Source organism: Falco naumanni, chromosome 1, assembly GCF_017639655.2.
Source record: "Falco naumanni isolate bFalNau1 chromosome 1, bFalNau1.pat, whole genome shotgun sequence".
In the NCBI taxonomy this organism is placed as follows: domain Eukaryota; kingdom Metazoa; phylum Chordata; class Aves; order Falconiformes; family Falconidae; genus Falco; species Falco naumanni.
Genome location: NC_054054.1, coordinates 58,871,020 through 58,886,154, shown reverse-complemented (window position 1 = coordinate 58,886,154; position 15,135 = coordinate 58,871,020). Strand labels below are relative to the sequence as shown.

Sequence of the window (15,135 nt, the reverse complement as noted above, 5' to 3'; positions counted from 1 at the left end):
TGGCATATATGAATGCTACAAATCCTTACTGATAGAAATGCTGACCAGCTTCTCTGCCCCAGCTTCATCTTGGAGACTGAAAAATAAGTTAACTGCCACCGGGCATGTATTACAGGGTCTAGACTGATTAGGCTTCCCTGCAGAAATAAGTGGTTTGCTTCTAACCCATCTAACAGAGTCAGTGCTATCTGCTGACCAACAGACTCTTCCACACTGTGTGTTTCCCAAGCAGCAATGCAGAGCTCCCGCACTTGCTCTGAAGTTTTGGATCCTCAGAGCTTGTATGTTACTAAGCAGAAAACCACAGGAGAGGATTAGCAGGGGCTTTGATGTTTACCCAGCTGCATGAGGGCAATCAGCGTCCTCACCCAGCCTTCCCCTCCCCATAGACCCTTCACCCTGAATGGGAAGGGGGCAGAGGAAGGGCACTGCGAAGGGCAGAAGGCAGAGGCTCACCAGCCCAGCCCTCAAAGGCACAGCCAAACCCACACCATCTGCAAGCAGACTAAAGGAGAAATGGGCATCCCCCAACACAAAGAGCAAGTGTGGAGCCAGCCAGCCAATTCTCACCCGTGGCAAACCCAAGAGAGGAAGTGGAAGGAGGCTGGAACAAAGCTTTTCTTTATCATCTGTGAAGGCATGAGTGTGGGGAACCACAGAGGCAGCTGAACCTTGGCTGTGGCTGCGAGACACCCCCCTTTGCAGTGATGCCCCACAGGAAGCTTTCAGCTCCATGGTTTGGGATCGATCCTACACAGACCTGCTTCCCTAAACACCTTATGCCCCGGGAGGGCACTCCACAGGTCAAGTAAAAGCCGCTTGGTGCTTACCCCTTGCAGGGAAAACCGCTCAGGTGACTGAAGAGACAGCCAGCTACACCTGAAGAGAGGTTATGCACCCCTCCAAATGAGATGTAGTTAATCAGAAACAGCCAGCATGAGAGGCAGGTGGCAAGATGACAAACCCAGCCAGCTCTCTAGCCCCCGCACATCCCACTCGCTAAGAAAGACACTCACAGGATCTTCAGGCAGGACAGTGTGAGCACTGGGCTGATCCCCTGCTTGCAGGTGGAAGCCCGCCGATCCTCCTGCAGAAGGTCTTGTCGCAGCAATCTGCAACGTAGCTAGTGCCATGCTTGGCTTCCTTATTGGAAACAGGCTTAGCAGGGCAGATTCTCTGCATGTGTCCTCCAAAACAAACGGGTGAGAGCTGCCCTATACACGCAAGTGCAACACTCCCTCAAGGCAGGGGCTGCGGCAAGTACCTGCACCTTCCAGAGACAGGGAAGCACCTTCCTCCTCCCCCAGCCGCTTTGCTTACACTGGCTGGGGCGAGGAAACTCCAGCCATGCCAACAGGCTGCTTTTCCTGCCTACCAGGCAGCTTCCCCCTCGGATTGCCATGCCTCACCCTGCTAATACAGCTAATAGAGGCATTTGTCTTTGTCACCGGCAGGCAGGTAGCTGAATGTAACTAGTTTAGCACACAAACTAGACGGCCACAGCAGGATCAAACGCCATGTGTCTTTCCATGGCTGGGTATGGCAACTTTCTGAATTCTCTTCTTCTGGGAAGTCATGGCTTTGGGGCTCTTTCTGTTGTTTTGAGGTTTGTTTTTTGAAGGAGCACCATATGCACTACAGCAGCCCCGTCACCCATCTTGAAGCACTAGGAGCAACAACCTGTTCTACGGGACTGATTCATTTTATTACAGCACATTGACGCGCTATGGTCTCATACCTCAACTTCCCACCACAGAAGGAATCCACAGGCAATGTACTAATGAACGAAACCAAACGCAAAGCATGACCGACCTACCAGGTTTTTTTTAAACTAGAACAGTCTAAGCTTAAAACAATTACCTGCTAATTCTCATTCAAAGAAAAAATACAGAGGACAGATAAATATGTAAATATGTACACACGGAAGTAGGATTTGCATAAAAAGAACAACTGTTTGCTACAAGACTTGTCAGCATTGAGATTTATATATTTAGACTGATCCTTACTCCTACTGAATTATTGCTGCCTTCTCTCTAATTTCCAAAATTACTTATTAACCAGCTGTTCCCACAGTTAAGTTTTACCAACTGTTAGACATATATATAAACAGATTATATATAAAGTATGGAGAATGAGTAGAAGGAATGAAAAAGCACACTAATGCATAGTGTATTCAAATTCAGCTGTTATGCATCCAGCCTATTCCTTTAATGGCTTTTTCTCCTCACGTCTCTTTGCTGACATTTACATTAAAAGGTGCAGTATCTTTCAACTTCCATTTTGAACACATGTTCCTTGTAAGGAGCAACATGGGCTTGAAAAGGTATTTTCTGAAATGCAGTGAAAAGGTAGTTTTAATGAAGAGAAATGAGAAAACTGGAGAACGGCAAATCATTTTGCAATCTGAATTAATGCCTGTTTGGAAAAGGCTCAACTGAGGAAGGAGATGCTTTTGGCAGTGAGAATTCTAATTATTTCGAGTCTTGGCAGTAATTTCATCAAATAGTAGCAATTTCATTAAAAGGTGCACTGGTAATAATCTACATAAGGCCTCCAGAGGGGAAAATATACCAATAATTGCATAATTATGTTATCATTGCTCTTATGATGGACCACATTAAATACCACAAGAGGAGCACTGCTTTTTACTTTCTCTAGATATTTACTTCAGTACTTTTTCCTAGAAGATTACAGCAATAAGCAAGACTTTCAGATTAATAAACATGTTCACCAAATTTCGCAGAAAAGACACAGCTATCTTTTATGTATATATTACTTTGTATTCTCTTCTCTTTCGCTGAAAGAACTGACAGATTCATGAGAAAAATGCTGGGTTTAGTAAGAAGATAGCTAAAGTATTTATATAGCTTTGTTACTGAAATGCAAGTAATAGCATCACATGTCATCTATCCACATGGCATGCAGATCCATTTAAGGAGCAGGTTTTAGAGTATTTCTGTATTTGTCCATATAAATTAACTTCATCTATTCAGTGATTTTCAATAAGCCTGCAATAAGTTAATTTCCCTTGTCTAACTAGCACACAAACTTTGCTACTAACTAACATGTCGGTAAAAAATTCTTGCAAAAGCATTGTTTTACAGACAATACCAAATTGAATAAACTTATCTTTAATGGGGGGGCCCAGTATTAGAGAAGTTATCTTTGCACTTCTGAAACTGTGACTAGGACAACTTCTAGAGGATTCATCAGCATGTTCTTCAGAACCTCCTAGGGTGAACAAATCTCACCTCAGGTAATACCCAGCAAGATCTGTCACTGATGTTGTCCTGGAAGGGCCCTGAATGCTTAGACTTTGATATATTTCCGACAATCCAGCTTCACTTCCCCAGTCTTCTGGCAAGGAAATATGTAACTCCACTGTTGAACTTAATCTCCAATGTCAGTAGAAGTCCCACTTGTATTTTCTGCTTGCAAATTGTACATGATTTCCTAGTTTAGTAATAAGCCCTATCACAAATTGCATAGATATATGGCTAGGTAGTTGCTTAATGAAAAAGTGGTCCTCCTTCCCACCCCAGGAGAGATACACAAGAGAGCATCACACCGTAAGCACGGCCCGAGTACCTGCCTAAGCAGGGAATCCCACTTCAGCATCGCTTCTAATGATATCCAGTTTATGGGACAAGACCAGAAATACAGGGTTTACTTCTGCTCCTTCCATTTGACCTCTTTTATTGTGCTATGTACCTCAAATCCTAGGTATGATAATATTAGCATTACTGCTAAGTCAGCAATTTTTTATATAATACCTGGAAGTCAGACGTGCTATGGAATAGGAAACTTCAACAGCTTGTGTTACAATGAACACTACTGAGAGGAAGCTTTTATTTTGTTGAAGATAACATAATTTCTTTTCAAAGTTAACAAGTTATGCTCATCCAGGCATAGAAAGCACTTCCATGCCATATAAAATAGCAAACAAAGAGGCTGCAAAAGTAAAGAATCGGGTGGCCATGGAGCAGCAGAAAATGAATGCCTCAGAACCAGGTGTTAGTGCAGAAGAGCATCTCAGGCATACAAACAGAACCACTTCAGGTAAAAATACCCTATTAAAATGCTTATTTAATTTAATATTACACAAAGTAAAAATGTAGCGTTTTTATAATGCATATTTTCCTTTTAGTAAGTAAAAATATTCAACAGTTATGTTGAAAATACAACAACATACATTTAAACTTACAACTCCTCTAATCATTAGAAACAATTACAGGCAAAAAAATTATTCAGGCTGTACATTTGCTGCCAACATTTTAAAGATAATCTAGATATTGAATTCATAGAAGTCAGTCACTGAGCAACTCTAGGCAGGTTGTGCCACAGCAATAAACTAGCCTTTGGCATCTGGTAGTTTCCTACTAGGTACAGAGAAAATATTTTCTTTATTTCAGTTCATTCACTACAACTCAATTAAGCAACTTGCCCATTCAAAGAGATGCTACTGATCAAGAGTTGAAAAAACCAAACATGAATGTTTCTTTCCATTGCCATTCTAAGAATAAAAAGAGGATGAGATGGAAGAGTTTAAATTTTTACAGCATAGTGATTAGAAACCACCAGTTTTGACTACAGATACGTCTTTCAGACATTAATTCTTTATTTCAAAACATTTCTCAATGAGTTTTTTCTTCCGAATTGGCTGGCTTCTATGTAGTGCTATTTATCTAACGGAAGAGCATTTCAGAGTTCTCATTTCCTTCATTGTGATCAATGCAAATCATCAGTAAAAAATCAATTATCTAATACAAGAAATGTCAACACTGTCTATTTTCATACTAAAACATACACATGAAGAATCAGAATAAGTGTATATATAACAAGCTACATAATTGCTTAAATACAGGCACAGTGATTAATCAAAGTAAGTATAACGTTAAGTGCAAAGGCTATATTTAATTAAAATTCTATCTCAATTGTAATAAAGGAGGTTAAACCTTTCTTTACAAAATGATTAAGTACAAATGCAAAACAGTTAAAATGAGGCTTACTGTTGGCTGATTTAAATCATGATTAAAATCAGATTTACAATGCTTTGAATCAAAATGAAACACATAGTACACAGGGAAATAACTATTTTGTTAAACCTGGGAGAGCACTACATTTCTTATCTGAAGTCAAATGGCAATTTTACACATCATATCTGGAGAAAATGCAAAGAAGTTGGAGAGGGCCAAGAAGAACAAGAGGAGGAGGAGTTACAAACGATGAGCCAAAAGAAGAGGCTGAAAAAGGTTTATCATAGAAAAGATAAGTCAAAGATGTCATGTTAATTTTCAATGTGGAAAATGTTACTATAAAAAGGATGGTGACCAGCACTTCACTATACCACCAGAGCAGGGAAAAAAGAAAGGATGAAATTAAGCAATCGGCAAGGGAGATTAGGTTAAGTATCAGGAGAAGCTTTTGATGTTTAAGAACTAGTTATGTACTAGAAAAAATGGGTGGTAGACTCTCAGTCTGCCTTACAGCGGGTTGACACAAAAGTCTGCTTGGGAAGATCTGCTCTGTCTGACCCTGGGGGAGACCAGAAGACAGTCCAGATGACCTCTGCAGGTCTCCTCCAGCCTTACTCTTACAGTTCTATGAGAGCTTCCCAAGGCTTGCTGTGTCTCTTGGAAACCCAGCTGCAGGAGGCAGGTGAATGGGCAAGAAAGTCAGATTTCACTCAGCAAAGAATGAAGTTTCCAGTCCTGAGGGCTGCAGACAAAACTTTCAATACATGTCATCAGCGCAGCCATTAATTCCCAAACAAAAAACAGACTAAGAAAGCCAAGTGCAAGTTTTTAACCTCATGATACCCTTCAGCAGGAACTCAGGTAGTTCTGAACAGCCTAGGTAAGTGAATATCCAAACCGCCTCTATTACACAGCTCATTGGGACCTTTTCTCCCCTCCTGAAACATACAGGCTCTGAACGCCAGGTTATAACCAACAAGTTTGATTTCTTTTTCTTGTGCAGCTTTTGCACAAAGCCTTTCCTTAAAAGAAGTCCACTCCCATGTCACGAGGAACATGTATACCCAGCATAAGCAGAAGAGCACTACTTGGCTTAAGACAATCACTGATGGGAAAAGAAAGGAGATACAGGACTAACATGGCATTTGCCAGGCTTCCAAAGAACCTGTAAGATATATATCTCCCTGACTTTCAAATTTCCCTGCCACGGTTTCCATCTCTTCTTAACTTAAATCAGCCCACGCGTCCGCTTTATCACTTAGATTTACAACTGCCAGTGCCTAGTTGACCAGCGACCTCTTCTCTGTATCAGATACTTAATGATTATGTTACATGATTACGGACTCAGCTGCCAAGATGACATTTAAAATCATAGACATTTAATGCTGTCAGCTCCCCAGTGACAAAACCCCTGTAGCTGATAATGTTACTAAATGACGCTTCATTTTAGTTACAATTTCCAGGAATGATCCCTGTGGAGCAGCCCAGGAGCTGCATAGCATGGTAGCAACATTAGAAACTTTTCTGTTATTTACATGCCTCTTTGCTATCAAATATAACATAACCAAGAGCCTTACGTGCTGTACAAAAAAAAAAAATCTGTTGCAACATGGAAAAGATCATTAAAAATCCATTTAAAGGTATATCTGAAAACTTATGTTTTCAGAATAAATCAATTTAATCCCCAAGAGTAAATCCACTGGCAGATTAACATTTACTGTGCTTACTAATTGGTATACACTAGAAAATAAGAGTCGCGTTCTCCCTTCAAACACAGATGTTTACACTCCCCCTTATGCTTTTATCACTAACGGCAGCAATCTTGGCCAGTGGACAAACAATACACTTCAGTTGTGATTAGGTTTGGCAACCAGCCAACGAGACCGCTCACACGTGTAAAATTACATCCATTTATGACTGTTTGCAGGACTCATTGTCAAAGAGAGTCCTTTCGGAAAAAAGCCCTTCTAGTTTCCTAAAAGTCACTGAAAAAGCCAAGCACAATACTTCTGCAGTAAAATAATATGGAAGAGTAATAATAATATTAAATTCCTTTTATGCCAAATCCTAGTAATTTGTATGGGCATTCTCTTCAGATTTTTTTTTTAAATAAATGTCCGAAAGATGTAACACACTGAAATCCAGATCACCACTTTTATTAGATGCCTTTAGCACCAGCACTCTCCTTTCGCCTAAGGTTACAATGAACACCTTAAGCTCTATTAAGACTGAAGAACCTCAACCAAGGGAGCTGAGTTTCTGAAGGACAGAAAAAACTGCATGTTGTTTCTCGTGCAGGGGAATATTCAGAAGGACATTCAGAAATTAAAAAAAAGGCAAAGTTTTATACTTAAAATGAGAGGGTACTTACAGTAAATGCAATGCATTAGGATATTAGACCTCATTTCCTCTAGCCATTCTCTGAACAGCTGAAAGAGACTTAAGGAAATGAGTCAAAATCCTGGAAGATGTTTGTACTAGATGAAAAAGAAAACAACATCTGTAAAATCATGTGTCACATACATAGAGCAAGACAATGTGCAGTGCTTGCTCTCTGCAACGGCATTCATCTTCAGGGACAGAGAGAAAAAGCTGAAAAGTGGCTTAACCTTGAGCAATTGCTGTCTCTCTTCTGCAAGATTGATATGAGATTAGATCGGTTGTCGTGTATTGTAGATAAACATATATGTTGTTAAAACCCTTTGATGTTGCGTGGTTCGTGTTTCATCCAGAATTTGTTATTCCTTACCTTCAGATTACATCAGAGTGTTTACTGAAAGTTCAGGCTAGAAAGCAGCTTTCCTTCAAAGTACTAATGCGTAGTATTTGGTATTTAGTTTGACAGCTCCAGATAGGCCTTAAAAATCTTTTGAATAGCTTACACTAACAATGCATCATAGTTCAGACAGAAATACAAAGAATATCATTAGAGTCTCTCACAACAGACCACAGAGAGAGAAAAGGACAAGTTTCACTATGAGAAACTCCTACTGACCGGGAGCATGACTCAGATGTTCCTCCTAAGACCTGTCCTGGCTTGTGTTCACAAGTGCTAACGACATATCCTTCCCAATTCCACCTGTGTCCTGGTGCAACTTGTCCCTTCTGGAGGTGACTCAGGATCAAGCCAGGCACCTGCAAAGAAGCATTACTGTTTGGACAACCGATGATAGGTTTCCGAGAGGGCTGAAGCAAGGTGGGAAGCCCACGGAGAGCCAGCACAGCCCAACAGTACTACAGCTACAGTCATCTGTTGACGAGAGGCTTTCTTGCAAAATGAGCACATGGAAATGCCTCCAGTCTCTATGAATGGTACTTAAAACAGGATGCAAATGGGAGTCTCACTTCTTGCCAAATTTATCACATTCTTTTATAATAAAGCCTGAAGAAAAATCACTTGTGCTTTTGCTGGGAAAGGCTTCCCAGTTGTAGTGGAAGGAAAAAGAGTTGAGCATTGAGCAATCTCTGACATTTCCATTCTGCTCCTGGCAGTGGCCTTGGGCCATGTTTCTGTGCAGCAGTGTGCAGCAGAATCTATACTGCCGCAGGGGAGGGAGGAAAAGGAGAGAGAGCAGAGATGGAAAACGGGGGTAAGGAGGGCACGATACTCAGATGGTTTGAGGGGGTCAAGACAGTGACTGAGTGACAGCAATCAAAACCCTCATCAAGTTCAATCTTCCTCTTTCCAAGCCTCCTCCCTCATGGCTGACAGGTAGCAGGAAAGCATCATGAAAACAGACACTCTTCCCTCTGGGCACAGGGAGAGCCTCCTATTAACTCTGCAGCCTACTGAAAGAAAAAAAAAAAAAAAAAAGAAGGCTGTATTGATGGATGCTGAAAGGAACCATGTCCAGTCTTCCATGACCACAGGATGGAAATGCCACAGAGACTCTGGCAAGAGTACTGGGGAGTGAGGGACAGGGTGAGCCTTGGGGGAGGACAGGAGAGGCACAGATTAAAAATTGTCCCAGACTATTGCATAAAATGGGGACTAGGCAATCCCCAAGTGGAACGAAAAGTAGAAGCATGTTAGGGTGCAAAAAAAAAGTAGGAAGGAGCTGTGGACTTAAGAGATGAATGGTTTGCCCTCTGAGAAGCTACATTAAGCTCTGTTTTCTATATCCTCCTTCCCTATTTGCAACCAAAGGAAGAAGCTGTTGACTAAAGGCCAGAGAAAGATACTTCATATAAATCTGTACACCAATAAACAACAGGATAGGTCTCAATAGGGACAGTGGGAGATCATCCAGTCCAGGCATCTGCACCGAGGCAAAACCAAAAGTAACTCAGAGGGTCACGCTACCTCCAGAAAAAAACTACCACTGCAGATCAGCTCTGCCCCATCTGTCACTTCTGATGTCCCCTGTGGTCTTGCCAGGACACGAGCCATCACCCTGACACCTTCTCCAGCACAAAACTAGCCCTGAATATTCCTATACCTGTGTGATACACAGATGATGTGCATACATACCCAAAGACAGTTGTCCTTTGCAACAGCAAGTTGTTTACACCTACTAAATAGTGTGGTTTTGTCAATACAAGCTTGCCCAATGTGCCCCCGAGATGAAGACTCCCACAAGTAGCTGTCCGAACCCATAAACAGAGGAAGAATCACAAGAAAGGGTCCTTCCTTGTCTCTCTAGTACTCTGGCATCTACATCTCATGTCTTCCAGGAGACGCTGCCAGTCTGACCAGTTTCTCAAGGTTTCTTTAAGGACAGTCTAACCATACGACAAAGGATAACCTTTCAAGTGCAAGCAAGAAATACGTTAAGTAAAGAAAGTTGGTGGGTATTCATAATTTCAACTGTGGGGTTTTTTTAATATATTTCAAGGAATAACCCATTGGTAGGAGACTTTCCCATCCCTGTGGCCACAGCACTAGCACTTTGCAACATACGTGCGTATTTCTAAATAGGAAAAGCCAAATTGCCAGGTATCACACTCCATTTAGTTCAGATTACCAATAAACAAAAGGGAGCAAAGTCAAAAAGTTACTCCAAACTATGAACAAAAACGTTCATAAATCAACTAACGCCCACTCACATAAAGCGCTTACAATGAAAAACCGTAAATCGTTACTCCTGTTAGTTGCTGGTGTTGGGTTTTGCTCGCTCCCAGCTGCGCGGGCAGGGACTGGCAGAGCCCAGCCCGGCCGCCCCCCCGGGTTGCTCCGCGGGGCTGCGCGCTGCTGGGGGCAGCACACGCTGCACACCTAGCGCCGTGCATCGCCTGCTCCATCCATCCCCGGCTCGCTCTTAGGCAAGCGGCAAAATAACCTTTCACGTTATCCGCTTGCAGACTTCGGTGCAGAGGGCCAAATTCCTCCCCGGGTGCAACTCCGCCAACACTAGCAGCTACCTCCTTACAGCACCTTCCTCTGTCGACCTCCAAATGCCCCTCAAGCCTGCAACACGGCGACTCCGAAAGCCATGTGCAAAGTTGGCCAGCGCTACAGCCTGATGCTGTATTCAAAATTACGAGCTCTCCGCGCCAGGACCGTGAGGTTAGGCAAGGAAGCCCCCTGTGATGGAGGGAGTGGAAGGGAACCTTGCAATTTATACCCGACACCCCAAAGGTTAGCACCGACCGACCTCCCAAAGGCCCGAGCGGCACCGCTCGCCCTCCGCTCCAACGCGGAGCACCGGCAGTGCCCGAGCAGCCCGGGCGATGCCTCGTCCCGCCGGGAGCCGCCTGCGCCGACCCTCCGGGCTGCGGGCACCGACCGCCGGGGCGCGCCGGGGCACCGGGTCGATCGCACCCCGCCCCGGGAGGCTTCACCTCTGCTGGGGAGCGCTGGACACCTGACGGCAGCGGCTCGCTCCCTGCCTATTGTTCACCCAGCACTGAACCGCGGGGACATTTTGTACTGATTACCGGAGAGTTTATTGCCAAAACACAGCCCGGCCCGCGGTGGGGGTGGGGGGGTGGGGGTGCTCCCCGCCGGCCCCGGATAACCGCGCACTGCAAACAAAGGACCTTCCCCCCACGCACCCCCACGGTGGGGCGTCCCGCAGAGGCAGCGCGGGGCGATACCAGGGCAAAGCGCGGGCTGCCGCCGCGACCCCCGGCAGGGCGCTGCCCCCGCGGAAGGGGCCGCTGGCGCCGAAGTTTTTCCCGCAGCCGCCCGCGCCTGCCCCGGCCCCGCCGACCCGCCGGGCTCCGCGCCCGCCCGCGGCTCCCACCTGCGGGGACGACGCTCAGCAGCAGCACGGCGTGCGCCAGCTCCCAGGCGAGGTACGCGCCCTCCATGCCGCCGCCACCCCGAGCCCGGCGCGGCTGCCGCTCGCACCGCCCGGCGCGCGGAGATGCCCGAGCCCCGCGGGCGGGCTGCGGAGTACAGCCGGCCCCGCCCCCGCCGCCCGCCCCGCGGCGCCCCCCGCGCCCCCGCCCCGCCCCGCCCCGCCGGCGCGGGCGCAGGTGAGAATCTCCCCCTCCCCCCCGCCGGGGAAGGAGTGCGCCTCGATGTGCGCGGTGGGGTCGCCACGAAGACCCAGACCCACCCCCAGCCCCCAAACGCGACGATTGGAACAGGGAACAGCGCGCTGCCGGCCCGGCCCGGCTGGCACCGGCCCGCGCTGCGGGGCCGCGTGGGGCGGGGGGGGGGAGCGGCCAGGCTGCGCCCGGGGCCCCGACCCAGAGGGAGCATCCAGCATCCCTCCATGGGCAGGTTCCCGGCCCTTCGCCTCGCTCTAAAATCCTCCCGGCTGGCTCCGGGGGGTGGCACAGCGGGTTCTACGTGCACCAAAGGTAACGCTGCTGCTCTCGCACCGCCGAGGTCTCAGACTGTGCCCACGCTGGGCTCTCGCCTAGGGAGGGTCGCTCGGAGCACCAGAAGTGAGACTTAAAAAGAGTCTGCTGTGACACAAAAGGAAGAATTGGCTGGTTTGGTATGGGGAAGAGAAAGCTGACAGGGAGCTTAAACATGGAAAAGGTTCTTACAAAGAGGATTGTGAGCAATTGTTTTTCATGTCCCTCAAGGGCAAGATGAAAAGTAATCCATTTGGTTCACGGGAAAAAAAAAATAAAATAGCTTAAATGTTAGGAAAGAACTTGTAAAGAGTAAGGAGAATTTAGTCTACAAATGCATTGCGGAGGAGAGGTTGTGGAATCCCACAGAGGGAGTTTTTTATGCACCGATGAGACAATTGATGAGGAGGATCTGGAAGCACTTGCTTCTGTAGCTGCAGAGCTGGAGTGGGGCTGCTCTTCAGGCAGAAAGAACACAAACTACAGACATGTCTGGTTTTAACACTGCTTTGACAGTGTCACACGCTGCGGAGGTGAAAGAAAGGTATATAGGGGACCCGGGCAAAGGAGCCATGCGTGCATTCACCCGCTGCCCTCTTCCCCGGGTGTGCACGGGCAGCACCCTGGCAGGCAGGTGGGGTAGCACACGCAGACTGTCAGAAAACCCAGACCAGCACTGCTGGATGTGCAGAAAGATGTAGGGGGCACATGGCAAAACCTTCACCCATGCAAAAGCATAAATGCAGACTACTTGAAATGTGTCGGTACAGATCAGAAAAGTTATTGAAGGTAAATTACTCCTTTTTTTTCTTCATCTGCTTTTCTTTTTCACTCCTGTCAGATTTTTCCCAAGGTTAATAGCACTGTCCCATACGGTCCAGCATGAGATGAAAGTCTTGTCTTATATGTTTAAAATGGCTCTCTCTGTTTCTTTACTCTCTTTCATCTATGACAGCCAGTCTCTTTTGATGGGTGATTCTGCTGCAAAATGGAATACATTTTTATTAGCACACCAACAATTTCAAAATCAAACATAATTTTTAAACCGTATTTCTCAGTAGGTGCTAGCCTCATCAAATTAATTCTAGGCAGAGGAAAAAAAAAATAGCTGAAATACTTCAATTTTTAGTGCACTCCAGATTTTCCAGGTGTCCTTGGGTTTTGTTTTTGTAGGAGAAAAAAAGAGAGTTGGAAATTTCTTATATAGATACTTGGAGCATTTACGGTTTAATTTCTTAAAGATGCAAAGGCAGCACACAATATGCTACGAGAGGCTTACACTGAAACATTATCAAGGAACTTGTGTTGTTATTGTGACAGGTTTCTCCCTGTCCTTCTTGATTAGTGCTCTTTCAGTTAGTGGCCTGCCTTTACATCCTGCACATCCCTGATCACATGAAGCCAAAGTCCACATGGCCCTGCATCATGTGCCTCATTTTCACGAGCATTAGCTGAATGTTAGATATGTCAAAATCAGAGTGGCAACAATATTCTCCATGCACTTTGCCTTAGCTACAGTAAGTGGGAAGCAAAGCTGAGTTGGTTTTAACCTTGCCACTTCATTTGTCTTTAATAATCATAATAACAAATGCAGTTGCCCTTTCCACCTCTGCCCAATGTATAGCTCTGAATGCTCGTAAGTTTTCTCATCCATATTCTATTTGCATTATAGAAGCAAAAGAAAGTTTTTTAAGCAGTGGAGGATTTTCTTAGGTCTTTTTTCTACCTTTGTCCAAAATACGTGGGCTTAAGCCAGAAGGGGTCTTCTCTGCTTTTTCAGCCAGTCTCACATGCTCCTCTCTTCAGTCGTCACTGTCGTACTGTGGTAGTGTGTTAGGACAGGTAATGCCATCTCTCTTCATCATCTGCTGGAAACAACCTGCCGCAGGCTGACTTTTGTGGGAAGGGGAACAAAAAGAGAGAGAAATCTACAGACTTAGGAGACACTGAATACAAATGTGTAGATAAGAATTATAAGCTTGGAGAAATATGTGAAATCCTGTATTCCAAAAGCGCACTTCAGCTTGAAATCCTTGAAATGATTTAACATTTACGGACCAGGTCCTTTGAACAGTCAATTCAAAAGGTTGCTCTTACACATCCATGGGACTACTTACTGGAGTAAACATTGAATAGATCGATAATATTGGTAAGATTAAGCTAAAGTCATTGAACAACTGGTGCCCTAATGGAGGAGTTATGTTATTTCTGTATCTGAATGGAAATGCATTTGGAAATTAGCTAGTTTGATAGTTTTGAGGACTTTATTTTTCAGGACTAAAACCCTTTTTATTCTAAATCTTTACAGATTTCATATATATAATATGATACAAATAATCAGTGGGATCTATTTTATCTATGGCATGACATATCTAATGAGAAGAGAGGAAAATACCCTTCTGATATAGCCAATCAATGCCAGCTAGAATCCCTCCTGATAACCCTGTGATAACAACTTCTTCTATAAGGTTATACTTTCCTTTTTCTAAATTGCAGATTGATAGATCTTAGTCTGGGGCATCACTGTTCTATATAAACTGTCAGCCCCAGCAAGCCTGAATTAACTCCTCTGTGATTCCTGAAGGCTTTGAGAAATTATGAGGGTTTGAAACATGTATCGATTTACCAATCGTTGTTGTAAAAGCTATCTAATTATTGACATAAAAGTTTGTTAAGCTTTTTAAAAGTGAAAAGTGGTTTCTGTCTTTTGCATTCATCTAAAACAGCATTTCTGAAGACTGGCTGCCAGGAACGTCATATGACCACCGTGCAAAAATATATACTTGGCACTCCGTTGTATCTTAATTTTAATCAACAAAACCATAGCTGTGAATTTTCTGAGCCTCTTGTTTCTTAATTAAAAAAATAATTTATTAAATGTCTTGGTCTAAACTGTTGGTACAACAAGGTATAATCCAGCTGGACCTATTTTCTAGAAGCCTTGAGATTTTGGGACATCCTGTTGCATTTATTTTTTAAAAATTTCCAGTTTTCTACACCCTCATGCTGACATGTAAGGGTGGATAAGTGGAGAAAACTGGTAGTATTTGATAGGCACATGTCTTAAGACTTCATCTGTAGATGGTAGGATTATAATGTCTTGCATACAGTTTAACTGAAAAGCTTCATCTATTTTTATCAGGGATGACACTAAAATAAATGCAGATAAAGCGGGCACCTTTATGTCATTCCCCCTGGGATATGAGCCTTCAAACTGACTCCATTCAGTCTTACTAAAGTGGGAGGTATCTCTTATTCCCTTTTAATCCAATTTTGTAAAATACTCACTAAATCCCATTGTGCCCGTGATCTTAAATCACCATTGCTATCCTAGTTAATTAAAGAGTTTTCCAGCATCGAATGTCAAGAGCCTAGATATGTTCGCCATTGAAACTTGACATATATGCTG

At 44.3% G+C, this 15,135-nt stretch overlaps 1 protein-coding gene across 1 annotated transcript in view; it reads right to left on the bottom strand.

Moving 5' to 3' along the window:
- KIT (KIT proto-oncogene, receptor tyrosine kinase) overlaps nucleotides 1-11,285 on the bottom strand; it is a 60,542-nt gene extending 49,257 nt beyond the window's left edge. The window contains exon 1 of the mRNA XM_040595771.1: nucleotides 11,162-11,285. Coding sequence (XP_040451705.1) covers nucleotides 11,162-11,228 — 67 coding nt within the window. The 5' untranslated portion in view covers nucleotides 11,229-11,285. The remainder of the gene's footprint in view (nucleotides 1-11,161) is intronic.
- Between the last annotated feature and the right edge of the window lie 3,850 nt (nucleotides 11,286-15,135).